The sequence below is a fragment of the Varanus komodoensis genome, unplaced genomic scaffold, assembly GCF_004798865.1.
Source record: "Varanus komodoensis strain SLA01 unplaced genomic scaffold, ASM479886v1 scaffold2, whole genome shotgun sequence".
Taxonomy (NCBI): domain Eukaryota; kingdom Metazoa; phylum Chordata; class Lepidosauria; order Squamata; family Varanidae; genus Varanus; species Varanus komodoensis.
Window position 1 is genome coordinate 60,967,747 of NW_025335568.1, and position 27,509 is coordinate 60,995,255.

At 41.6% G+C, this 27,509-nt stretch overlaps 1 protein-coding gene across 6 annotated transcripts in view; it reads left to right on the forward strand.

The window, feature by feature from the left end:
- The first annotated feature begins 8,014 nt into the window (after nucleotides 1-8,014).
- MAP4K3 (mitogen-activated protein kinase kinase kinase kinase 3) overlaps nucleotides 8,015-27,509 on the forward strand; it is an 82,141-nt gene continuing 62,646 nt past the window's right edge. For 4 of the 6 annotated variants that reach the window (XM_044429696.1, XM_044429697.1, XM_044429698.1 and 1 more), the window contains exons 1-4: nucleotides 8,015-8,314; nucleotides 17,622-17,679; nucleotides 23,921-24,011; nucleotides 27,057-27,121. In XM_044429696.1, the coding sequence (XP_044285631.1) occupies nucleotides 8,207-8,314; nucleotides 17,622-17,679; nucleotides 23,921-24,011; nucleotides 27,057-27,121 (322 nt within the window). In that variant the 5' untranslated portion in view covers nucleotides 8,015-8,206. Of the gene's footprint in view, nucleotides 8,315-17,619; nucleotides 17,680-23,920; nucleotides 24,012-27,056; nucleotides 27,122-27,509 lie in introns of those variants that run through there. The other 2 variants (XM_044429700.1, XM_044429701.1) reach the window with 2 other exon arrangements.

A 27,509-nucleotide genomic window follows, 5' to 3' on the forward strand; every position in this document is an offset into this window, starting at 1 on the left:
CCCTCGCCGCGCCGCGCGGAGCCAACTGGGCAGGCGGCGGCGGCGGCGGCGGCGCCCGTCCCTCCGTCCCGCGCGCCGTGTCCACTCCCCGCGGGCGGGCCGCGGCGCACAAAGGATGGCGCGGGCGCTTGCAGCGGCGCGCGGCCGGCGCCAGGGGGAGCAGGGCGGCCGCCCCGGCTCGCTCTCCGGACGGCTCCGCGGCGCAAACGAGCGCGCGAAACGCGGGGAGGGCGCCGCCGCCGGCGCGCTGGGAGGAAGCTGGGCGAGCTGATTCCGGGCGCCACGTTAGTCGGAGGCCAGCCGGATTGCTTTCACCTGGGCGGTGCTCTCGCGTGGGAGGGGCAGCGGCGCGCTGCTCTCTTGGACGGGGCCGGGCAGTGCGACATGGTCAGGAGCTCTGTGGAGGCACCTTGTGAAAAAGAAGGGCTGACGATGCATGTGCAGAGTTCCATTAAAGGCACAATCCTACTCATGGTTAGACACAAAAAGACTGAGGCGGACTGGGGACTGCAAACCTTTTTTCTGTCTAACCACCCAAATGATTGTGCCTTATTCATTATTTAAATGTATAAATCGCACTTCATCGTCAGGAGCCTACAGTGGTGTATGCAACAATATTGAAATGCAATATTTAAACTCACAATTACAAACATTAATTAAAAGGCAAATTAAAGAACAAGAGTAGCACCACAACCCATCAAATCAAAATTTTAAAAATTAAAAATGCAAGACTTGCCAATTCTGCCCTTAATCTTTGTTTAGTCATTACCCACTGTCTGGCTGGCTCTTTTTCCACCGCTGCTAAGAAGTCGTTCTCCCTATTCTCAGTTTTTATTTCTGTTCCATACTGATGTCTGGCATTTCTTTCCAGTAACGCCCACCACCTGCCACCATCTTTGCTGTTGCTTTTCCTGTTATGAAGGCCCAACTGTCAGTCTCCATTCCTCTTGTTTCTTGGCTATGACAAGCCATTCCCAGAGTTTACTATTTCTGAATCTAAATGCTGGCATTACTAGCAGACAGACGTTTTTTAATCCTTCCCAGTCCCCAAATGGGCATTTGGGCAAGACTCTGGGACTGCAGCCTCCTCTCAAGCCTCAAATTAATTGCATTCCCCCAGAGGAAATTACTTCATCAGATTATTGTGGTTACTTGCACTGAAAGGTCAATATATACCAGTATAAAATATACCGCACACACAAGCACAAATGCAGAGCTGGCACAAAGTCCACTGAGTCCCTTTCATGGTTTCCATGACCCCCCCCCCCCCACAGAAGGGGGGCAAAAGCTTCTCTTAGTTCCCAAAACAACCGCTGTGCCAAGGGGGTTGGGGATCTGAGAATGTGTGCCCAGCTTCTCTTCCACTCCATCCTCACCAGAGGGCTGGGAGAATTTGGCAACCTTCAGCCTTCCCTTATGACTCCAGGAAGCCAAATGTAGGATACTTGGCACAGAGCATGGTCCCTTGGTTAGTTGTTGCTCACCTGGGCAGGATGTGTTATAGTCCTATCTGTCAGATGCCGAAGCCATTCAATGGATGTAGCAGGTTTCCATACAAAACGCAGCGGGCACCCAGCCATGCTCACATAGCACCCATGTTAAAAGAACGACTTGGACTGGCTATTAGTTACTGAGTCATGTTCACGAATGTGATGTTTTCATACAAAGCCCTTAAGAACCTTGGGTCTGAGATAGTGATCAGATTGCTTTCCCTTATATATGCCCAGCTGACATTTAGGATTGTCAGAGGAGGCCATGCTGGTCATTCTGTGATTAAGAGATGGTTGTCCTGTACTACCTCGACCACAGGCCTTGCCAATAGCAGTCCCCACCCTTTGGGAAACTGTCCCCGTTACAGTTTGGCAGGCAAAAAATGTGACATGTTTCAAAAACTCCTGGTAACACCCTTTGTCACCCAGGTTTTCCCTGGCTTGTCAGTACATCAGTCATGCTGCTCTATTTGACTGTTCTCTGCATTGTTCTGTATTGTTATAGTGACTTGAATGGTTTTAATGCTGCATTTTAAATACAATTTTAAGATTTATATGTGGCCTGCTTAGGGAGATTTATTTATATTTTGCTGAATGTAAGTGTCCCAGATAATAGACGCTCCTTGACCTGAACAAACTGGTCCATTAAAACTGATATCAGTGGCCCTCTTCTGCCCACCAGACATTATAGCAAGTGCTCCTCCTGAGCCTCGCCAGGCCGTTGCCTCAGTCACTCTGTTAGCCATCACAGCCCAAGAGGAACCAAGATGCAGAGCGGACAGTCCTCAGCTCAATGCCCGTGAAGCCAGCTTTCCCCAATATGGTACCCTGCAAATATGGTGGACTGCAACGCTCATCATTCCCAACCAGCATGGCCAATGGAAATTGCAGTCTGATGCATCTGGACAGCCCCAGGTTGGGGAGGGCTCCCTGAAGCCCTTACAGTGTGTGGAGTCCAGCTTTTTAAAATGCGAATTTTGTCAGCTTGCTAATGTCAGACTTAATAATTAGTATACCTCTCCACCTCTAAAGCAATTCAGGTCTTATCATTCGTATCTTTAAGTAACTTAATTTTCTCTGTTTTCTGAGGCAAGGTTGTTCTCCTTTGTTGTTTGCTGCTTTGCAATCAAGCCTCCACCCTTGGCTGGTAGGTGTAACCAGGACACTCAAGCAATAAAAGAAAGCAGCAGGTCACACAGACTGAGTCTTTTTGCAGATTATGTGTCTTTGAACACCAAGAATTTTTTAAAGGTCTTTCCTGGACTCAAGGAATGAAGAAACAATGTATGCCAAAGCCTCTGGCTATAAACGTAACTGTAAAAAGTTGAAATGCTAAAGGTGTCCGTGATGGCAGAGGATGTTTTGTTTAAAAAAAACAAAAGCTTCCAGCTATGCACCCATTCCAAAGGGTGCATTCGAAACACGGTGCTGGAAGAGAACTTTGTGAATACTCTGGAGTGACAAAGAGGCAAACAAGCAGGTCCTGGATCAAATCAAGCCAGAGCTTTCCATAGAAGCAAAAAGGACAAAACTGAGGCTGTCCTACTTTGGACACATCATGAGAAAGCAACACTGCAGAGGATAATAATGGCAGGGAAAGCTGAAGGCAAAAGACAAAATGCGGTCGATTGAATCCATAAAGGAACCTGCAGCCTTCAATTTGGAGCAGTTAGGCAGGGATGCCACGCATAGGACATTCTGGAGGGTTTTCATTCATTGGGTCACGGTAAGTCGAAGACAACTTGTTCAGGATTCCCCAGCCGGGATATAAAGGACTTTTTCCTGTCTAACCGCACATACACAGGATTATGTTCCGAGAGAACCATCCAATGTGACTGCATATAACCTCTGAATTCTGAGGATGATAGGCTTCCAGTGGGACATGGGGAGGAGCACGGAGGTAAAAATTGTCTCAGTGTGCCCCACCTCACACACACCAAAACAGTCATACAGCTGATGTTGGCCATCTAAGTGTCTTCCTCCTCCTCACGAGAAGAGGCTAAGACAGTACCAGGATTCCTTGGAGGATGGCAGTGCCTCATTGCTCCCTTTTCCGCCCCTCAAAACACCTACCACCTGCTCCATCTCCAAAGATGGTCTTCTGGCTTTGAAGCCTAGCTGGCATGGAAGGAACTGCACTGGCTGCAGAGCAGGACCAGCATCATTGCCTTAGCTCAGAAATCCCTTCTGAGATTGGAGCTAGGACCCTGACCTATCCTATGATCCCCCAGACAAGCTGGGAGGCCGTGGGATTGAGTCCTAAGATATGTTGATGTTTTGTATGGAAAACCTTTATATGATTTCAGTTGGACACTCCCAAAGAATCATAAAATGTAATAAGTTATCTCCATTGTAAAATCTTTTAAATGCTGCCACTTCTAAGTTTTTCAAACCTCTCCCTTCTCATTCTGTGATTCTACAGCTTTAGAATGAACGGGAGAGGAACAAATGCAAGCTCAGAATCTCAACAAAAATTGCAAGTAGCTGTATTGATCTATGGGGGGACTCTAAAAGCTATTGGAGATAGTAATAACATTATTATAACCAGCTAAAATAAAGAACAAGCTTTATAGTTCTGTAGCACAATATAAGTTCTTGCTGTCCTAAGCAATGAGTAAAGAACAATTTTTAAAATCTCCCAGTAATATATTAAGCAGGATAAAGTGCATTCAGGAATATAGATAGCCAGAGCCAAATGATCTCATCTATTTGTAAAGTGGCATAGAAGCTTATGAGAGATTAAAATATCCAGTGTTCTAAAGTTCAAAAATCATGTAACTGTTCTTGGCAAAGTTAATGCAACCAGGTAGTGGCGGTGGCAGCACTAAGTTGTCTGATTAACTAAATGCCTAGAAGTATGTTCAGTGGCGTTTACTCCCATGTAAGAGTACATAGACTGAAGCCTTCAAAATGGAAGATTCTGAATTCACTAAAGGTAAAAATAAAAATGCTATAATAATAAAGCCTGCAAAATCCAAACAAATTTATGGCAGCCAGCATAATACTAATAATAATTTTTTAAAATCTGGTACCAGAGTGAGTACCACTCTGGGTGAAACCCCAGACAGATCTGGTGATAAAGCAGAAATTGGAGCCCAGTAAATTTTGCCTGAATCACAACCTAGTATAGAAAGTGTTTATGTTACATCTTATGGCAGTGTTGTGTAGAGCAAACAATCCTGAACCCTTACCTTAACCCATAGGAAAAAAAATCATATTCAAATGTGCATGTGCAAATATATGTGCTTAATTAGACATAATAACCATCATTGAAACATTATAGAATGCAAGCTAATTTAACTGCTCCTTGCTTTCAAGACAGAGCTGAGTAATGTCCCAAACTGCACTGGCTTAAAACTTAGGCTTCTCACAGATGGGGAGCATAGTGTGCTTAAAACCACCAAAAAGCTTTATGGCATATTCAACATTTAGCAATGGATTGGGTACAGGGCAAGACACACTAGCAAGGGAGAGTGTGGAAATCTGTTGTAAAATACCATGTTGTGGTGGTGATATGCTGTCAAGTCATCTCTGACTTAAGGCACCCCTATGAATTAAAGGGGACTGCAGGTGGCGCAGTGGTTCAAACCGCTGTGCTGCTGGGCTGGTTGATCGAAAGGTCGCAGGTTCGAATCTGCACAATGGGGTGAGTTCCTGTTCCTCTGTCCCAGTTCCTGCCAACCTTGCAGTTCGAAAGCATGCAAATACAAGTAGATAAAAAGGTACCACTTCTGTGGGCAGGTAACAGCGTTCTGTGTTTAGTCATGCTGGCCACATGACCACTGAGACTGTCTGTGGACAAATGCTGGCTCCCTCGGCTAGGAAATGGAGATGAGCACCGCCCCGTAGAGTCAGGCATGACTGGACTTAATATCAAGGGGAAACCTCTACCTTTTATATGAATGAAAACCCTCCTAAATATCCTATCCATGAGAGCTCTGCTCAGCTCTTGTAAATTCAAGGCTGAGGCTTCCTTTATGGAATCAATCATTCATCTCATTCTCTTCTCCTTCCTTTGACTTTCCCTAGCATGATTGCCTTCTTGTTAGGGTGCCCAAAGTATAACAGTAAAGTATTTGTCATTTGTACTTCTAGGGATTGTTCTGCTTTGATTCGATCTAGGACTCACTTCTTCATCTTCCTTTTAGTCCTGATTATTTGCAAAGCTCTCCTTCAGTTTAATTCTTCTGTAGTCATGATTTGTTGTTTTCTTAAGCTTAAGTCCTCCTTTGCACTTTATTCACTTTTATCAGGAATTGTTTCAATTAATTGCTGCTTTCCACCAGTAATATGGTATCATCTGCATATCTTACATTACTGATGTGTGTTCCACCAATTTTCACTTCTTCCTCTGATCCTGATCCAGCTTTCCTTATATGTTCTGTGTACAGATGAAATAGGTTGGAAGATAAAGTACACCTTGTCTGATGCCTTTGCCTATAGGAAATCATGCTGTTTCTTGATATTCTGTCCTAACAGTAGCTTCTTGTCAACAATATATAGATTACACATTGAAACATCCAAGAACTTTCCATTCTTTGACTCTATAAATTCCCAATACTACCTTTTCCAGTTGTAATTCACATATTCAAAATTCACCTAATATCATGTTTAGTTTATTCAAGGTTATTAGCCTATCCTATTTAAAAATTCCTCTAACTAATAAGCCAAAATCCCACCCTCAATGTGCAGTAAAGGTAAAAGAGTCCAGATTATTTCTGTTGCATCTGATTCCCAGTTTGGCTGGTTTTTGCCCACGTGTACTTCACTTCTTGCTGCCTCACACCTCACCCTGGATTCTTTCCACTTGAAGTTTTTTTCCTGAAATCAAATGCTCTTTCTTTCCTGCCCACATATCCCTTTTTATGAACAGGGTTTTCCTTGGGAGACAAGGTCCTTTAAACACACACCTGCTTCAAAAGGTACATAAATTAGCATCTGCAAATTGTTGCTCAAATTAGCATCTGCTTTTTGTTCTGTTCTGAACCCAGGATTGTTTTGGTACCTACACAGCTCATGCATAAATATCTCTCTTTATAATTGTAAGTCAACTTAAATATTTACAGGGAGGAATATCAAGATATCAATTTGTTAAATGAAATATATTCAAATATTTACAATAATACATAATTGATTTAAGTTGCAATCCAATGTAAATCTTTATTAATGATTTAGATGCAGAAATAAAAGGAAACATAATCAAATTGGAAGATGATACAAAACTGGATGGAATAGTGAACACCCTAGAAGACAATGAAAATCCAGGGCAATCTTGATAAATTTGAAGTCTGGGCTGAAAACAACAGGATGAGATCCAATAGGGACAAGTACCATGTCTTCCATCTATGAAAAAGAAACTAAATGCATCCATACAAGATGGGGAATCCATGGCTCAACAGAATTGATCTTGGAATTACTGTGGACAACAGGCTGAGTTGTTGTGAGACAACAATGTGATGCAGCTACAAAAAGGGCAAATACTATTTTGGGATGCAGTAAAAGAAGTACTACTCCCAAATCATGCAAAGTAGTAGTTCCCCTATACTCCTCACTAATCAGACCTCATCTGGAATACTGTACCCAGTTCTGGACCAAGAGTTAAGAGTTAAGAAAGATGCAGAAAAAAATAGAGAAGTTCCAGAGGAGGGCAAGAAAAGTGATGCAGGGTTTGGAAACACTGCCCTGTGGGGAGAGACTGAGAGAACTGGGCAAGTTCAGCCTTGACAAGACTGAGGGGGGACATGATACCCCTCTATAAGTACCTCAAAGGCTGTCACAAAGAGCAAGGTCAAGATCTCTTCTCGCTGATACCATATTTGCAAGTTGCAACAACGCAGATTCAGGCTGGACATCAGGAAAAGTTTCCTAATTGTCAGAGCGATTTCACGACAGTGAAATCAGATGCCTAGAGAGGTGCTGGGCTCTCCAACACTAGAGACTTTCCAAAAGAAACTGGACAGCCATCTGATTGGGTTGTTGTAAATTGGTGGCCTGCAACAACAAGGGTTTGGACCCGAAGAACTTCTTGACCCTTCCAACCGTACTATTCTACGATGTATTTGGACAGAAAAAAGTCCTACAAACTCCTTACAGTTCTCCATCCATCATGCTGGGAGTTGAAGGACTTTGTTTTCGTTGCCTAAACATGCATAGGATTGAGCTCTCTGACCCTGCTCTCGATATGCAGCACCTTCCAATCTAAAAACTTGCAGCAACCGCGCATGCAAGCTTCCTCGACCGCTGAAGCCCGGATCGGTTCGCGCGCCTAGGATCCCAGGCGCTCCGCTGCCAACCGCGGCCACGCCTCCGTGCCGCGCTCAGGCTCGCTCTCTGGCGCCCCGCCCCTTTCCAGCAAAGCGCTGCCGCACGTGAGGCCGACGGGGCGGCCTCAAGCTGGCGCCCAAGCCCCGCCTTCAGCTCCTACCCCGCCTACCCTGCTCTGTCCTAGATGCTTCTTACCGAGCCGCCGGGCGGCTGCAGGTTCTGCGCGCTTGCGCAGAGGTCGCTGCGGGCGCCATGTTGGTTGAGCAGGCAGGGGGGAGGTGGTGTTGGTGGTGAACGCTGCGAGTCGGTTTTCTCCCTCCTCCCCTCTTCCCCTCACCCACCTGCTCACCCTCCTTCCTTCCTTCCCTCCCTTCCCCCCACACCTCGTCCTCCCGGTGGCTGAGGCGGAGCGGGGCAGGGGGGCCACTCCCTGCTCCGGGTGGCGGCGCACCATGAGCGCTGGCGGGGGGCGGGTGTGCGACCTTTCCCGCAGGAACCCCCAGGAGGACTTCGAGCTCATCCAGCGCATCGGCAGCGGCACCTACGGCGACGTCTACAAGGTAGGCGAGGCGAGGCGAGGCGAGGGGGCGGCAGTCCTCGAGCAGCCTGCGGAGCTCAGCCCGTCTCGTCCCCAAGAACCCAACACCCGCCTCTCGGCATCACAGGATCTTCACCCCGCATCTCTTCACTCTTTGGGGGGCTGTTCCAGCAGGACTCCCCACCCCTTGTCCCTCTGGCCTCCCCCATTCCGCCTTCCAGCAGCCTCCCACCCCCAATTTATATCCGTAGCCTATTCTCTTCCTCACACCCCGCTGGTTTGCAGGTTTGACCCACATCTTTGTCTTTCCTAAACCATACCCTATCCCTCCTCTGTGTGTGCAATTCGGGATGTCACTCTCTAGACTTGTTCACTTTTTAATTTTTGTTTTTGCTGGGGGGGGGGACTGTCTGCCACTTCGAAGCTCTTCCCAATGAACTGTCATTTTCACACTAGCAGTAGCTTTCGTCTTGGCATAAACCCAAATGATCTCTGAGACAGCAAACGGGAAAGTGTTTTTTCGGCCACCAGTTCTGCACTTTAAGTAAACCATACAGGCAGTCTCTCCAGGCAAGAAATTGTGTGTGGGGTGGGGGGTTGGCTTGCAGTGCTGACAGCAATAAGGGTTAAGGCGCATGCTGTCATTGTGGGCCTTGGTTTTCAGTTTGCATGTCACACTAAGCCAAGGCAACCTACCTGCCCTATTCTGCCTTTGTTATTTAAGGAGTTGTGAATGTTGGACTGTTGTCAATAAGGTCTCCTTTCTTTCCCCAACCTGTCATCTTCCTACAGGGCACGTTTTGTCTAGATAGAATCTCCCCAGCCAGCCTTGTCAGTATAAACCTGCCTCTGAGTGACCCACCCTGGTAAACTGTTGAGGTCTCCTTAGCCAAAAGGTTCCTTCTGGGGCCTGTGGTCATGTTGATTCCCACCTTCAGCCTTCTTCCTCACCTCTCAGTTCAGGCCCACAATCCTCGCTTTCTCTTATTTCAGTTTTCCTGAAGCTAACAGCATTCTTTGTTCCTTTAGGGCCTTTGAGCCTAAAGGATTTTGTTTCCTGATAGGAGCTGTCAGTTTGTTATCCAAAGCAGAGATTTCTGAGATCTCTTTCTTAGGAATTAAGTTTGGGTTCCTGTTTCTTGCATTTGGGAGGTCACAGACGCTTGATGGTGGGATTGCTCATCTTGGATTCTGTCAGACATATTGTGCAGAGGCCTAGTCCTAAGCAAAAGGTCCTATCCAGCTTTCTTGTTATCACCATGCATGGAGAAATGGAGGGATGCCACAGGGTTATCATTTGTAAGGTAAAGTTCTCCCTGCACATATGTGTTAGTCATGTCCGAGTCAGGGGCCAGTGCTCATCTCCGTTTGTAAATAGGTGTGATGCATTCCTCCCCTAGCTCATTCTTCTCTCTTCACAGTAAGGAAGTGGACAGCACTTGCATGGTCATTGAGGGGCACCTCACTTCAACGGAGTTCTTAGGGCTCCCACATGCCTGTTAATTTAACTTGTATTCATTCAGGTTGTAGTAGCACTACATGTTTTACTGAAACAACTCAGATTATGTAGTACAGTTCTGTGTCAATCTGTACTGTCTATCTATTAGTTACCCTGTTCCTCCATGAAATTAGAACCCCTGTCCCACACACACACAAAACCCACCCAGCTTTCTGTAGAACTAGCCTAAATGCAACTATTCAGTATCATCAAATAACTGATACTATATCCCTGATGCAGAGGTGAATGTAGACGTCTTAGTTTTAAAACTCTGCTTCAACTCGGGCTAGAGTCTCAGGAAAACTTTGAAAAAGCCCATTAATTGGGCCTGAGTGGCTTTGAGGAGTGAGTACATTGCATCTACAGAGCACAGCAGAATTTTGCATAAGTCAGGCAGGGCTTCAGTGGCAAACCTGGCTGGAGAGATTTCATCTGGAATTTAAAAACAAGTCATTTAGCCTGTAACCCTTTACACCAGTGGCAGGTAACTTGGTGCCTTTCCAAGTAGGAAGTCAGATTAGATGCTTGATAGAGTGCTACCCATGAGCAAGGGTGTATGTGTCAGTGTCAGCAGATAGATTACTGGGCTAATATTTGATAGGTAGAGGTTCAGATCCTACTGCAATTTCTTCACTGAATAGCCTGAGAAATTTGTAGTCAGTTTGCCATTCCTAAAAAGGTGACTGCAGTCTTTCTGGTAAATGATTAAGGCCTGGGATCTGAGGCTGAATTAAGGAAGATTTATAAAGTCCTTGGGATGACAGTAAATATTAAAATAATAGGCAATGTAAGAGGGAACTGGAAACTTTTAATAACTTTTTGAGACACTTGGTGAGTAAAGTATAATATATTCAGTAGCAGAAGTAGTTCTAATCTTAATTTCTCCCAGTTGTAAGATTAGTGAATGTATTAATGAAGACATTTATTAATTATATATATATACACATACACATTTCAAACCATTGAAAACACCTAAATAAAATATTGCTCACCTAATGATTCAAAAGGCTCAGCTAGATCTCCAATTATTTTTCTGATTTCTGTTAATTATTCAAGTAAGCACTTCTTAGCATTTCTTAATTACATATTAGTTCTTTTAAAATGGAAATGTTGCACAAAAGTATATCCTCTAATAAAGAAAAGCCTTAAGTACCATAACAGATGACTTACAATGAATAATATTATACAATATAATAATGCAAGACTATTGAGATGTATGTTTAGATCTACAGTATCCAGATGAATTTAACTTTGATTTCTTCATATATGCCATAGGAATATCAAGCAAGTTTGTTCAGTTTGGATTACTTAAAAGAGACTTAAACTTTCCTTAATCAAAAGAATTGGTAGCTAATAGAACAGTAGCTTTTAGCAGGGCTCTATAAGAACAATTTCCAGTAGCAAACAGAAATTAAATTCTGGCAACCAGCAGATAAGAGTTGAGTATTCCTCCATTTCTTAAAAGTTGCAGATAACCAATAGAGGAAAGATGCCGAATGTGCTTTTTTAAAAACTATGCCAACCTGCATCTTGTACTGAGATGTTGTCATACTTTAGAAGAAAAGGATTGTACATATGCATGCATAAGCACTTTCTCCTCAACATTTCTTATATTTAAAAAATCCCACCTTGCTATGCAACATGTGTGCTACTTTACTCAGTGGACCTATATGAGAAGACTACACCTTGCCAGTTGCTAGAAAGAATGGTTGACGTCCAAGTTTAACTAAAATTTGTGGACCTCTGGCTACTTGTTAATATTTACATTTCAGGTTAATGAAAATATTTGTTTTAGGCCATTTCACACATTATGCAGATTCAAAAAATAGCCCTTGAGTATATGATAAATGTGTTTGCAAATACATTATATTCACATGTCCCATTTTTAGGTGTATATCTAAAAATAGGTTTGGCATAATTTCCTGAAAGATAGTGAAAATTACCTATATTGTACAAACAAAATCTGGTTAAATATTAGAAGTGGTTACTTCTCATACAGGACTGGGCATGGCAGTAAGTATGTACCTTGGGGGTTACATGTTGTAGTAGCCTCATAGATATGTTGTCAGGTGTCATATCACCAAAGCTGCCCCCAGAACAGGGGCTGAAATGAAAGATTGTGGGTTCTGAATAAAGATAAACTTCCTTTAGAATTTGAGACCCCTGTGTCCAATTATATGTTAATGCATCCTAAGTCCTCATTTATCCATCTTTCTAAAATAGGGATGAAGAACGTGTGGCATTCCAGATGTTGGGCTTCATACCCATCAGCCCCAACCAGCATAACTAGTAATCAAGGTTTATTGGAGTGGTAGTCCCAATATCTAGAGGTCCACTGGTTCCCTGGCCTCTGTTCTAACAATCGAAAGTAGTGCAGCATTAGTTCAAAGTATAACATTGAATATAGAAACAGGTTTCCTTTACTTTCCAAAGAGAAAGTTTTCATTCTCTAACAGGCAGAGGTATTCTGTGAATGGATGCAAAAGATTCTACAGTGATGTAGCAATTATGTATTTGTTTTAAGCAGTAGCATCCAGTAATAATATTCTCTTTGAATTAACTTCTCTCTCAAGATTAGAGGAATAGGAGATAGTGTTTTGTTAAATACTGCAGGGTATTTAACCTCTGGCCTCCAGATGATGTTGGACTGCAGCTTCCCTCATCCCTGGCCGTTTGTCATACTGGCTGGGGTTGATGCAGTTTGGTGTTGAACATTATTTGGAGGGCCCAGGGTTGTCCACTCCTCCCGTACACTTATGTATCTACAAGTAAGATGTTGTTTATGCTGCTGAGCCATGGATTTTCTTTAGGCCTCTTTGAGAATCATGACAATTGTGCTGATGAATATATATAACCAGCTTTCAAGAGAGCATATTGTAGTGGTTCTTTATCATTAAGCTGGCATCTCCTATAAAATGGTGACTATGTATTTATTGATTTGGTCTTTCGCAATTTGAGATCAGTTGGTAATAAAACCTGGAAAGGAGCCTCTGATTACACAAGGAACTCTCTTTTTAAGGAGTTACAGTAGAATCAGCCACTTGGCAGATGTAAAGATTATGTGCAAAACTCACAAGCAAGCACAGTTGAGCTCATTGGGACTTACTTCTGAGTCATTATGTATGCATTCTCCTGCCCATGTTAACTTGTGTTTCTTTGTGGCCCAATTGCAGTGTAATCTCCATTTATTAGATGTATATCTTAACTTTCCTTAATGTTAGGCAGTTAACAAGGCAGTTAACAAGATCAACATTGCACAAATTAATTAACAAAGCAGAATTCAAAGACTTTTAAAGAAAGCAATTATTGAAAGAAACTTGGAGTGCTGAATTTCCATGCTCTTCTAGCTTCTGGCAGTTGAAGGTCTTTCATTGGCAGTGCCACCAACAGTTATGACAAATGTGAGCTAGTATTGGCCTCTAACTGAAGGCTTTCTAAGGAAGCAACAGAGCCTTTCATAAACTTTCTGTAGCTAACAGAACTTTATTAGTAGAACTCTTTAAGAACAGTTGATAAATTCAATTCTGGCAACTAGCAGATAAAGTTTCTAGTACCCTGCAATATGGTAACAACACATATCTAAAAAGTTGCAAACATGCTGCAGAGAAAAGAGAAAGGAAAAAAGTAGAATTAGTCACTGCTTATGCTATTCTTTATATTAGTTCAGGATATGTTATCTCTTGTTCCAATGCCAGGGATGCATACAACAGTAAAAAAGGGCAGGTGAGGTTTATCATATTGGTTCCTTTGACCAACAGTCAGTTGAGAACAGCCTGGTGCCCTCCAGGCTAGGGAATGCTTGGCGTTAATAGCCCAACTCATCTAGAGGGTATCAGGTTGGGGAAGGCTGCTTTAGCACCATTGCAACCTGTCATATTGTGTTCTGGAATTACTACAGATACAATATACTGTAACTCACAGGTGGGCAAAAAATAGGTCTCCTGATGTTTTCAACTTCAACTTTTAGCATTCTTGACCATCAGGCAGGCTGACAGGGGCTTCTGGGAGTTGGAGTCCAAAGCATCTGGAGATCTACTGCCCATCCCTGCTTTAAATCATAACTGGCAGAATTCTGCAAGGTCTCTCTAGTTTTCATTCGATCCCTTCCTCAGTGCCCCTACTCAAAGATAAGGAATGAAAACATTGGAGAAGTCATGCATTTTATTCGCGCAAGGGGCAACAAGCTGTCTGTGGAAAATCCAGATGCAGAACACTAATGCAAGACTTAGCCTCCTGCCCATATTCCCTTGTAACTGTCTCTGATACTGAAGGTAGTATGTACCCATGAGGATAGCTTTATTGATAGTCTTTTTTCCATTAATTTGCCTGATCCCCTTTTAAAGCTATTGAGATTGGTGGTCACCCTATGCAGTTAATTCCATAGTGGGTGGAGGTACTTTTATCTAACACCAATCGGCTTCCTGCAGTGACCCTGGGTTCTAGTATTACAAAAGAGAAGTCTCCCTAGCCACTTACTATACCATGCATAATTGTTTACACCTCTATCATGTTTCCCCTTCTTACCTTTTTCCCTAAGTTAAACAATCTGAGATGTTATAACTCTTCTTCACAGGAGAATCACTGCAGCACCTTGATAATATTAGTTACCACTTTCCAGTTCCACAGTATCTTTTTTCTTAGGCCTAGTGATTAGAAATACATAAAGTATTCCAAGTGTGGTCACACCATACATTTGTGTAAAGGCAGTGTGTAATTAGCCGTTTTATTTTCAGTTCCTTGTCTAATTATGCCTACACTGACTTTGCCTTTTTCACAGCTGCTGCACTGGGTTGAGGTTTTCAATGAGCTGTCTACCACAATCCTTAATTCTGTGTCTTGGTCAGTTGCAGATTCAAATCCAATCAGCTTATACTTGAAGTTTGCTTTTGTTTGTCCCAGAATGCATTCAATTGATGCCCATTCTCACATTCTGGAGAAACCTTTGGAAGCTCCCCATGATCCTTTCTGGTAACTACCCTAAATAATTTGGTCTCATCACCAAAACTGGCTGTTTCACTGCTCACTCCTAATTCCAATAAACTGAAAACCATTTGACCCAATACAGATCCCTGTGGGATTCCATTGTTTATATTCCTTCACTGGGAGAAGTAATCATTCATTTTTGCTCCTTGCTTTCTGTTCCTTATCAATTCTGATCCATTAGAGCCTTCGATGAGGGAATTTGTCAGAAATCTTTGGAAGTCCAACGAAGCAATCTTTACTACATTATACCTGTCACATATTTACTGATACTCTCAAAGATGTCTGAAATGTTGGAGAAGTAGGACCTAGAATCAGTGTGGCTTCAGTAAAACTTTTTCAGCAGGTCTTATCTTTCTGTATGCTTTCTAATTTCATCTATAATGCTTTTAACCAGTTAACCCAGAACAGACATTAAGGTAACGTGCCTGTAATTTATCATGAATTTTTTATTTTAAATTGGTGTTACATTGGCCATTCACCAATCTTCTGGTGCAGAGGTTCAGGGACATGTTACATATTCTTGTTAGAAGATCAAAAATTTTACATTATAGTTCTTTAAGAACTCTAAAATGGATACCATCTAGGCTTTGTGATTTACCAGCTTTCAGTTCATTAATTAGTTTGAGAACTTTGTCTTTTGTCACTACTATCAGCCTCAATGCCTCTGACTCCTTTTCTAAAAATCCCAGTTTAAGTACAGGTATCTGCCCTGTATTTCTGCAGTGATGGCATATGAAAATGATTCATTCAGTTTCTCTGAAATAGCCTTATCCTCCTTACGTACTCCTATAACTCCTTAGTCATTCAGTGGTCCAGCCACCTCCCTGGTGGATTTCCTGCTTATGATATATTTAAATAAGTATTTATTGTTGGCTTTGATGTTGTTATTAATAGTAATATTATGAGCTTTTAAATGCTTCTTTATATGTATTATTGATCTCCTTTGTGTGCACCAATGCATTCTTTTTTTTTTCCTTGTTTGGACAAGATTTTATTTTTCTGATTTCAGTTGGTCTGTTTTAAGTATGTCTAAGTCTGGATCCAACACTATCTGTAAAATATAGTTCACATTTTAACTGTCTTAATGGGCCAGTGCTGTTAACATATCAGAAGTATTTTATAAATGTAATTCTTGTTAAAATAGAAATAAAAGGGAAAAATAAACATTTCAGGCCCTAGTGTTCCATGACACAGTTTGGAAAGGATATATAGGTTTCTTTTATTCCCCTTTTTGCATTTGCTTTTCTGTCACTCATAATGTAGGAGCAGATCGGACATGATTTATTACATGTTACATAGTTTGGTAACATAATTTGCCTAATGGTGGAAGTGCTGTTTATGCTGTTGACTTTTACAACCATGGAGGGAACAATCTGTCTGAAGAGCCAAAAGATACTTCAAGATTCCCAGGTCCAAGTTTGGAGACAGTACTCCAATCTCAAAGGAGGAGGGAATCTGAGCTCCATTCCCCCTCCTTCGCTCCCTCAAAGCTGGCAAAGAAAGGACTGTGCTGGCTGCTTCTGAGGTCAGGCAAGTGCTCTTGGAGAGGGGTAAACAGACCATTTTGGGAGGAAGGGAAGAGACTGGAGAAGCCAGGATATGGGAAAAAACATCCCTCCCCCTTTGAAACACTGTCACAAGATGGACAAAAAACCCTACATAGCAAAAATGTAGGTGGGAAAATGGGAGGTGAAGAACAGCCTTCTTTGCTCCTCTTGCCCTGCATAGGATTCTCAAAAGAGTCTCATAACAGGGTTGTGTCCTAAGTGTTGAAATGAAACTTCTAAAGAATTGCATTAGAATTTTGAATTCTAATTACAAATACAGGGTTCATTGTATTTATTACTATTAAATCCAGTTTCTTTGGAGACTGTGAAGGTTACAGGGTGCTAGGAACTAGGTGAGGCACTTGCAAAGCTAAACATGATGACATACTGAGTCCTTTTATTGCTCAAATCAGTGGGCAGGACTGCCTTGGCTGCTCTTGGAGCAGCCTTCTCTAACAAGATATCCTCCAGGTGTTTTGGACTGCAGTGCCCAGCATCCCTGACCATTGGCTGGAACTTATGAATGTTGAGCCTGTACCCTTCAGATGTTTTGGACCATCACCTCTCCACCTCAGACTTGTTGGTTATTTGGGCAGGTCTTTTTGGTCTAATTGATTTACATGTGAGATTCCCTTCTCTGGCCAAACTCTGGTTAACAGGTGGAGTACCGTATTTTTCCGTCTATAAGATGCCCACATGTATAGGACACCCCCCACTTTTCCTATCGATCTCCAGGGAGCAAGCAGCTGCTGCCCATGCACGCCGCTTTGCTGTCCCCCATCCACACGATCGCCCCCGTGTGTAAGATGCTCCTCCAATTTTATCTAAATGTTTTAAAGAAAAAATAGTGTCTTATACATGGAAAAATACTGTAGATACTCAGCATTTCCATCATGGAAGTGGCAGGGAGAGTTGCCAATAAGAGTTGAGCCTTACCAAAAATAATACATTGTGTTTATTTGGTTAATTGGCTTCCTCTATTCATGGTGCCCCATATTTGTGGGTATATAAAAGTATCTAGTTATCAACAATTGTGCATAACTGAGATCTACATGAAGAGAACAAGGCAGCTGGCCAAACAAACTATAACCCTTGGATTGTGTAATCACATAGTTTTGAATGTCATGATGTGGACTTTGTCTCATATGTTTTTGGAGTTATATTTTTGAAGGCAATCTGCCTATCCACCAACTAGTATACTGAAGGTTTAGTCTATTGATTCCAACATTTAAAGTGCTTTAACAGCACTGTATCTTCCTTGATCTAAAATCCATTTTGCTTTGCCTTCTGTTTTGAAATAGGCTCGGAATGTTAACACAAGTGAACTGGCAGCAATTAAAGTAATAAAATTAGAACCAGGTAAGCATCTTGCTTTTCTAGCTCAAAGTTTTTATTTCATGTACTTTTTCTGGTTGTTTTATTCTTTGTTTTGTTTTTAAGCTGGTCCAGCAAACCAACAGTACTCAGATAATGTTCTTAGTGACTTATTTCCTTCAGTAATTACAAACTATAAGTCTTCCAGAGTGATTTTCTGTTAGCATTGAGATAGTGCCCATATCAAATGAAGACATTGGGCCATTTTGCTTATGGTGACAGTCCATTGATTGAGCAACCCACAGGCTGTCAGGAACAAGTGGAAAAGACTGGATGTACTGCCTACAGAGGTAGATACTTCCACTTCTAATCCACAACTTGCATTTGGTCCACTTATAGGCTACTGATTAAAACCTGGCCATTCAACTGACTGACCATTCAACTATCTAGCAAGGGAGGATAGGAAGGATATTGTAAGGGGCTTTCGAGTAATAAATTGAAAGGAAAGAGTGTTCTTTATTCTCCCTTTGTTTTTAACATCAAAGAGCATTACTGAAATGTTAAGAGAACCCATGGTTTGTTGTTGGGTTATGAACTCTCTGTTGTTTAAACCATGGATAGTTCTTAATGTGAACCCAGGACGCATGGTTGTTCATTGATTGTTTTGGCAGGCTACGGAGCTGGTGAGCAAAAATGGTCAAAACCTCCCAACCACTCTATATGTTGATAGTACAAGTACTGTACAAGGAGGGAAAGAAAACACTCAGAGATTAAGGAAAACAAATCATCTGCTAAATAAATCCTGGGTAGCACAATAATCTATGGATTAACATTATGTGTGAACCAAGTCAGGTTTTAGCCATTCTATAACTTTGTCTTAGGTTTATATAATTCAACTGGACTTTCATTTATATTTGTAATGTTTCTCTTGTCTCCTGTTAGAGATAATTAGATTAACTGCATTGTTTTGTTTCTCGGTTGTAGATAGTATTGTTTTCATTAGTTTAGAGAGAATTAGTGATTTCAGTTTTTATGCATATTTTTGGGCTGCAATCCCACACACTCATTCCTCAGATAAGCTCTGTGGAACACTGTGGAACTTACCTCTGAGTAGATATATATGTAGTGTAGACTAAAAATAGCTACACATGAAAAATAACCAATCAAATCTTAAATGAGGGAAAAAATGAAATTTATTCTGTAGCAGTGGCCAAGCTAATTGTAGGGGATAGATATCACTGTTCAGAAAGCATATATTCTCTCTGGACTTATGTGACTAAAGGTGGGCCAGACAGTGGAAAAGGTTTTTATTAAAAAAAAATGTTCTTCAGATTTCAAGTGATTAAGTGTGCACTCCTATGCATGTTCAGACCAAAAAAGAAAGAAAAGGTTCCACCACTCTTAGCATGGTTGACTGGGAAATGCTGGATATTATAAGAGTTATTTCTGTCTAAATTATTATTATTATTATTATTATTATTATTATTATTATTATTCTAGTATTTCTATGCCGCCCCTTGCCGAAACCTCGGGGCGGCTTACAACATGATAAAATACATTGAAATACAATAGTACATAATAAATTACCATTAAATATAACAATACAAAAAATACATTGATTTACAAATACAAAATTAAAATTATCAGTATAAAATAAAAATATAGGAGGAGAAAGAGAAGGAAGAAGAAGTTGCCCTGGCCAGATCATATGTTTTAACAATTGAAATGATGTTTAAATAAAAAGGTCTTTACCTGGCGCCGAAAAACCAGTAACGACGGTGCCAGGCGGACCTCTTTGGGGAGTGAATTCCATAGGTTGGGCGCCACCGCAGAGAAAGCCCTCCTCCGGGTACTTACTCTCCTAATTTCTTTCATGGAGGGTTCCCGGAGAAGGGACTCTCCCGCAGATCTCAAAGGGCGGTCGGGCATATACGGACGTAAGCGCTCGTTCAGGTAGCCAGGACCCAAGCCGTTTAGGGCTTTGTAGGTCATAATCAACACCTTGAATTGGGCCCGGGCTTCAATGGGAAGCCAGTGGAGCTGACGGAGGACTGGAGTCATGTGAGCATAACGCCCCGTCCCCGTCAGCAACCTGGCAGCTCTATTTTGCACTAATTGAAGTGTTCGGACTGTCTTCAGGGGAAGCCCCACGTAAAGCGCGTTACAGAAGTCTAGGCGGGAAGTCACCAGCGCGTGTGTCACTGTCGCCAGGCAGTCGTACTCCAGGTAGGGGCGCAGCTGATTAATCAGCCGAAGCTGAAGGAAGGCGTTCCTCGCCACCGCTGTCACCTGAGCTTCCAAAGAAAGCTCCGGGTCGAGGAGTACTCCTAAGCTGCGGACCTTATCCCTAAGAGGGAGTGTTGCACCATTCAGGACCAGGTCAAATCCACCCTCTCCGAAACCCGATCCGCCAACCAACAGGACCTCCGTCTTGTCTGGGTTGAGTTTCAGTTTATTGGCCCTCAACCATTCCCTTACCTCGGTCAAGCACCGGTTCAGCACAGCCACTGCCTCATCTGGGTTAGTGGAGAATGAGAGGTAAAGCTGGGTATCATCAGCGTATTGATGATTCCGCAGCCCACACCTCCTGATGACCTCTCCCAGCGGTTTCATATAGATGTTAAATAGCAGAGGGGATAGAATGGAGCCCTGTGGTACCCCATGGCATAGCTGCCATGACGTAAATGTGCATAGTGTTATAACTTTAAATAAATTTCTAGACTGTTGTTATCTTAATTACCAGTAGAAGTCTTTATTCTGGGTTTTAAAATAAAATAAAATAAAAAATAATGAAAAAGATGTTGCAGTGGAAGGATTGGAAAAATTTAACCATCTGTTAGCAAGACGGGCCAAGAAAAGAGAGTAATATTCACTAGCATTTTCTCTGGCTTGTATGCTCCAAAGTCTTAACTGGAAGGTCACACTATAAAGAAATTGTGAGTTCTATTTAAGTAGATGATCTAAGCAGGAAAGTAGCAGTAGGTAACATTTTGGCTATATTTCAAGGACCTTTGTAAGTTACAGAACACCTAGAGACTAGCACACTAAGGGTACAGAGGAAGGAGCAAAGGGATAAACTTCCTTCTACAGTGTAGTTTGTGCCAAGCCAAACATACAAGGAGGCTACATGCTTTTGAAATGGAACCAGAAACTGGGATATTGGGAATAGTATGAGCTGTGCATCCTTGGAACATGGAACTAGACCAATGTAAGTTCCCACAACATACTGGATTTTGCAGATATTTCTTCATTGCTTTTTCTTTTTTCTTTTTTTTCTATTTTTGAGGTCCCTCAATCTGTTTACATGTAGGGTAAATATAAATAGAGTGGTATATAAATATTGTAAATGAATAATGAATAAAGTAAATGTTTAACAGCTATAGAGAAAAGCTTGTAAAGCATGTGAGCAGTGGTGTCTGGATAAACATGAGAATTGAGTGAATCTCTGCAAGGCTTCTAGTAATTACACATGTGGTATTTCAGTGTTCATCATAGGTGCTGTTTTCTGGTCTCTGCTCCTGCTGTGTCATTCCCAATATGTGTATATTCTGTGCTATCCTTGCCAAAAATTCTGCCCCTTTTGGAAATCAGAATCTTGAAAGCAATATAGACGGTGCCTTGTAAGGTTGCACAAATGAACCCATCTTGCATAATTCTGATAGATGTTGACTTCAGCTTCCCAACAAACAGCAAAATAATGTATGCTACATGCCTATAGGTATGTTTTTGTGTAATGTCTGTTTAGCAAATAGTTGCATGTATAGCATCCCTCTGAGAGGAATCAGGTGTCATATTCCACACAGAGTTGCTGCCCAAAATAGAAAACTCACATTTGCTTCTCCCTGTCCATGTGAATTTTAGGTAGTTGACATCTGTAGTGTTTCCCTGGTGGCAGCACAGGGAATTACAGTATTACAGGATAAGGGAAAAGTATGTTGTGTTTTATGTTATGCAAGTCTGATTTGGGTATGAAAGCCCTTTGAACAAGTGAACCTTTGGATTTAAATGCCAGTCTAGCTCAGCCCAATAATACTGCATGTTAACCAAGGCTGAGGATTGTTTAATATAAAGAAAAATCTAAATGACGGTGGTGATTGTGATTTATTAGGGGCACAGTCTTATTGAAAGTGTCCCAGCAGCTTGGCAGCCCCTGAATGAAGAGACCTTCGAGATTCCTATACCCTGCTGGGCTGCTAGTGGCAGGGCAAAAGGAGCAAGGAAGGAGATAATGGCCCCTCTTCTTCCATTATTTTCACTAGATTTTTTTAGGCCATCAGGCGCTTCAGAGGAGGAGGGAGGGAGGTTCAGGATAAATTGTATCCTGGCTTTTTCAGTCTCCTCCTCAGAGAGGCAACTGAGGTCGTAAGGGAGCAAGGTTTGGATTTCTGTCTGAAATTCGAGCACTGTCTTCAGTTTTGGAGGAGTTTTCAGGGGATTTATCTATTATATTTTTACATTGCCCATCAGCTCAAAGGCTTCCTGGGCAGTTTACACAATCAAAATACAGTAATAAATATAAAACAGTCATTATAAAATCATAAAATGCAATAATTAATACACTGCAATAATTACAATATTATAATCAATTCATCAGCTCAATCAATTGTAGAGGTACATTATAATATAAAAATAAGAATAAATGTCTAACTATTAAAATACTGGGTAAAAAGGGGTTTGTCTGGTGTCAAAAAGAACATCAAAATGGATGCCAGACACATCTCTTTAGGGAGCTGATTCCACAGATTGGTGGTACAGCTGAAAAGGCCCTTCACCTAGTAGCCACCTTCCTTGTTTCCTTTGGGGGGCACTCTTTGAGAAGGACCTCTGCTGATTATTTCAGGGCTCATGTAAGCACATACGGAAGGGGACATTCCTTCAGAACCCTGCCCCCAAACCATAGGGCTTGAAAGTGTTAGTATTAGCAATTTGAATCAGGCCTGGACTTCCATCAGCAACCTGTGTAATTGGTAGAGGACTGGTGCGATGTGTGTGTTCCTGCCAGTCTCCTCACTGCTCTGTTTTGAATCAGTTGACCTCCTTCTTGTTTGGCTTGACTCAGTTGAGTCTATTACTAGGCCCAGGCACTGATTTAGAACAGCTGCAGCCTCACCTGGATTAGATGAAAAAGAGGTAAAGCTGAGTGTCATCTGCATATTGGTGACACTTCAGCCCATACCTCTAGATCATGGGTCCTCAAACTACGGCCTGCTGGCTGGATCCGGTCCACCATGGCCATTTATCTGGCCCGTCATAGCTCGCCACGCTTCCGCGCACACATGCGGTGAGACGCCGGCTTGCTCACAAGGAGATTGTTTTTGACTCGTTGGGAGAAAATGATCTCGGCTCACACATGTCCTTGCCTTGCTGTGCACGCGGTGCACCCCCCACCCACACCGCCTTGGTGGCCCATACCCATCGCTGGCACCTTTCAACTGGCCCCCTATTCCAAAAGTTTGAGGACCCCTGCTCTAGATGACCTCTCCCAGCAGTTTCATGTAGATGTTAGAGGGCATGGGGGATAAAATAGAGCCCTGTGGCACTTCATGGTATACCTGCCATGGCACAGAGCAAGAATCCCCATTAGCACCCTCTGGAATTGGGATGTTCTACCAGGGACTATAGGATTGTTTTTTAATTCTGTATGTTACTTTCCTCAGTGAAAAGCAGCCGGAAAGCAACTCACATATACAAATACAGAAATCCATAAGTAATAGAATGAGAGAAAAACAAAGCAATATAAATAAGGATCAGCACAATACAAATAAAATTAGCATAATAAAACAATCCAAAACAATATAACAAAGTGTTCATTAACATTACGCAAATCTTCTCCCTGCCTCACAGCCTAGAAGGGGCATAACACAAGTAGCCCATAACAAGCGGACTATAAGCCCAAGTGCTTGGGAGAGTAAGTATGTCCTTGCCTGGAAGAGCAAAAATGAGGTTAGTACCAGACTATCTTCCATGGTAGGAGTGTTCCATAAATGTAGAACCATCACAGAAAAGGCCCAAGTTTCTCTTGTAGGTGGTGCACAGTAAGGGCCTTTGAAGCAAACTTCAGAGTCTGGATAGGTTCATTCAGGGAGAGGCAGTCATTTCTTGGGGTCACAACATATGTAGAAGAAGAAAAATAAAATGAAAGAAATGCTATTATATAACTTTAATATAGCGCATTTGAACTGCTTCACACTTAACGCTTCTTGTTAATCTTTGCAACATTCTTGTAAAGTAGGCCAGTATCACCCCATTACTGAATTACTAAAAGAAGAAGTGCTCTCTTTTCTAGGTGAAGATTTTGCTGTTGTGCAGCAGGAAATCATTATGATGAAAGACTGTAAGCATCCCAACATTGTTGCTTATTTTGGCAGCTATCTCAGGTATAATTTTTATGGTGTATTTTTTAATCTAAGAATTAGTCACCATTTAAAATAGTAAATGACCCTGGATGGGGGTGGGTAGAGTTGGGACCTGAGGAGTACCAGCTTTTAATCATCTGTGGCATCCTGCACTCCTTAGGGAGGGCAGCCTGTTTCCTCACTCATAACAAATCACTTCAGACTCATTGGCTGTTCCTGCCCAAGCATCTACACTGGGCAATTTAACTCTTGTTCTTGAAAATATGTAGGCAGACTTTCATCCCACCCCCGCTAACACTGTTTATTCGCTTTATTTTCAAACCTGGTGCCCTCCAAGTGTATTAGATTGCAAGTTCCATAGTTCTCAGGAAGTATGTCCAAGGACCATGCTTCAGGCACAGTGGATATTTGTCCCCTGGCATCAAGAAGGACAGGAAAAGAATACAGTCCAAGTGGAAGAGCCAGATGGATTCTTATAGTCTGAGAATTCAGATGAGCCTTTCAGTTGGTGATCAAGTAATTAATTCATCAGTCATGCTGACTAATCAATCCCTCAGTTAAAGAAATCCCTCTTGGTGCCTTCTCGGAAGTATGTTTTAGACTGAGGCATTCTCCTCTAGCATTTTCTCCTTATGCTCAGGATGCCACCCCTTCTTCCAGGAGGGCTTCTTGACCAAACAAGCAGGTGAAGCTCTTCCTGCCATTGCATGGTAGTGCTGAGAGAAAAGCCTCTTTTGCCAAATTTCCACATTTCCACTGCTGCTAAAAGCGCAGGAATCCTGGCCAGGGAGGGTGGGGGGGGGGTGGAATTGTCAATCTCACCTGACAGTCACATTTCAATTTCATTTTCTGACTGTTTGGAAATCACTTGTTTCCTCATGGATTGAGAATATCTTCACTGTTTCAGTATGAGTTTAGCATATTACATCTCTCAGCATTTTTGTCTTAATTCATTAGCTTTCATGTTCTACTAAAGTCATTAATTTGTTGAGGAATTATTAGACTGGACCTCAGTACAAAATGGAACATTAAAGTAGTATTGGATGTGGTGCAGCTTCTAAGGTGACCAGGTGCAAAGGGCCCCTGTGTCTCTAATAATTGTATACAAGAGAGAATTCTGGCAGGTACAGGTTTGGCACAAAGGAGTAAAAGAAGCTGCATCCTGCTTCACAATTATTAAACATATAATAGCTCCACCTTCCTTGCTCCTGATCACCCTAGAGATTTCTGTTCTAAATGGACAGAAATATTTGCACACTTGATCCATAAGTGACACTAGAATTTCTCCCCTTAAATATATTATTTGGAATTTTTTTAGGCATGTAAATATATTTCTGACACTGATGCTATTTATTTATTTATTTATTTATTTATATGTTTAATGATAGCCCATTATGGGTTCAATGTGGGTTCTTATTGAATCATCGTTTGACATTGCTTGCAGACTGTACACTGTGGTTTGATGGTGGGTTGTTAATGAACAAAGTTGACAACCTAACAACAAACCATGAGTTCTCTTCCAGGGTTGTTTGCCCATAGTTAATCCATAGTGCAGGTTTTGTACCAAATGATAACCCACATTTCATGTGAACCAGGCTATCTTTTTGAACTCCATCTGAGAATATTTTCCTTTGAGAAGTTTTTTTGAGCTTTAATTTTTTAATTGAAATTCATTGATTTATTAAAGCTCACATCTTAAAATTCACTTTCATTGGTGCTCACTCACATAAATGTAATCCATAAGCTTACCTGGAACTCATTTCTGTATTAAATGAGGATCATCGTTTTTAAAAAAAATTCTGCTTAATTAAAAAAGGCAGCTTCAGGAAACTGGTTTGAAGGTTTCTTATAAACCCAAATTCCAGTTCATATGCTGCAGCAAGCTGAGATTCAAGGAAACAAAGGAAATGTAGCTGCCAGGTGGAAGACAAGAAGGGGGAACATGTTGATCCAAGCCCCATGCAGGTGGATTCCAGTTTCTGCATGTAGCAGTAAATACGGCTTAGCACTAAATGTGAACACAGACATTGAGTGAATTATTAGTATTCTGATGACATAAATTCTTTTCATTTCAACATCATAAATTTCTTTCTTGACAGAACATTGCTATTAATAAAATAGTGTATTTATCTTGTCCCACAGTGAATCCCAGGTTAAGTTAAGAGCTTTGCATGATGTAATATTAAGCATCAATTCAATGTTGAATTAAAATTTTCAGGTTTCTAATGTGAACTTCTTTGGCTTAACTGCTAGGTAGAATCATCTTGAAAATTTTTGTTTCATGACTTTGTGATCAGGAAGGAACAGCAACATTTCCTAAAATAGCAGGACAAATATGATGACCCATATGTTGTTGGTGCCATACAAAAATAATAAAGTGACCAGAAAACTGAGAAGCAGCCTGACTTGTTAGAACATTCATTAAAATTTTTGAAGTGACTTTTATCTGTTTACATGGTGTAATAAATGTTTAATGTTATGTATCTCAGCTTCTGCATTTTGGCAGTGTTTTAATCATGCAGATGTATTTTATACTACCTTATGTGATTTTTTAAAAATCTATTTTAGATGTTTTTCCTGCTGCCTATTCTGAAAGTTCTGGGTGGTTTACATCACATTAAAACTAGAAGTATAGAACTTGATTTTAAAACCCTAAGAGAAAATCCAGCGGAGCATAAAATACCAATGAATCCCAGGCCTGGCCACCAAATTGCCAGCCCAAACAAAATGTAGTAGTATTATTTCCTTCTGCAAGACTTCTGAGCAAAAAATTCCTTCAGTGATTAAGAACACTTTGGTATATGTTCTTGATGCACACTTCAAGTGATCATAAGAACACTTTGCTGGTTTTGGAGTTTGCAGCAGGAGATAAAAGAGAAGGAAGTGCGTAGGGCAAAGGGTAGTTTGTATAAAAGGCAGGCTTCTGCCCCCAAAAGATGAATACATTCAAGAAACAGGCAATGGTTTTCATCCAAAAAGTATAGCAAATTGGTCATTGCTGACATTTAAGACTGTATCCATTGTTTTTTTAGTATGCAAAGCTAATAAAGACCTATCCTTTTATAGACGTGACAAACTGTGGATCTGCATGGAGTTCTGTGGTGGTGGTTCCTTGCAGGATATTTACCATGGTAAGTTACAGGGAGAGATAATGTTCTTTGTTGTGACTCTTTGTCTCAGCAATGTGATGTTGGACACAGGAAAGCTTGTTTTGAAGCCTAGGGCGAATCTACACAGTGTACCAATTATAGCCCATAGGGACCAGGAAATAACAAGCCAAGCCTTTTGGCAATAATAAGAATCTTCACTGACTACAATAACTGCTCAAGATGTGCCTTTCTTCCTTAATTATTTTTCTGAGTGCTACTTTGTTTTGTTTCCAGCACTAGTAATTGTGAGTTTGTGGGTGGTTCTAATGTGAGGGTAAATGTATGTAAAAGTTTTGTAGGAAGGAGATTAGAGTGCAGATAGGTTTCCTCCGAACTTTGACTTCACCTGTAGATAAGGAACCGACGCTCA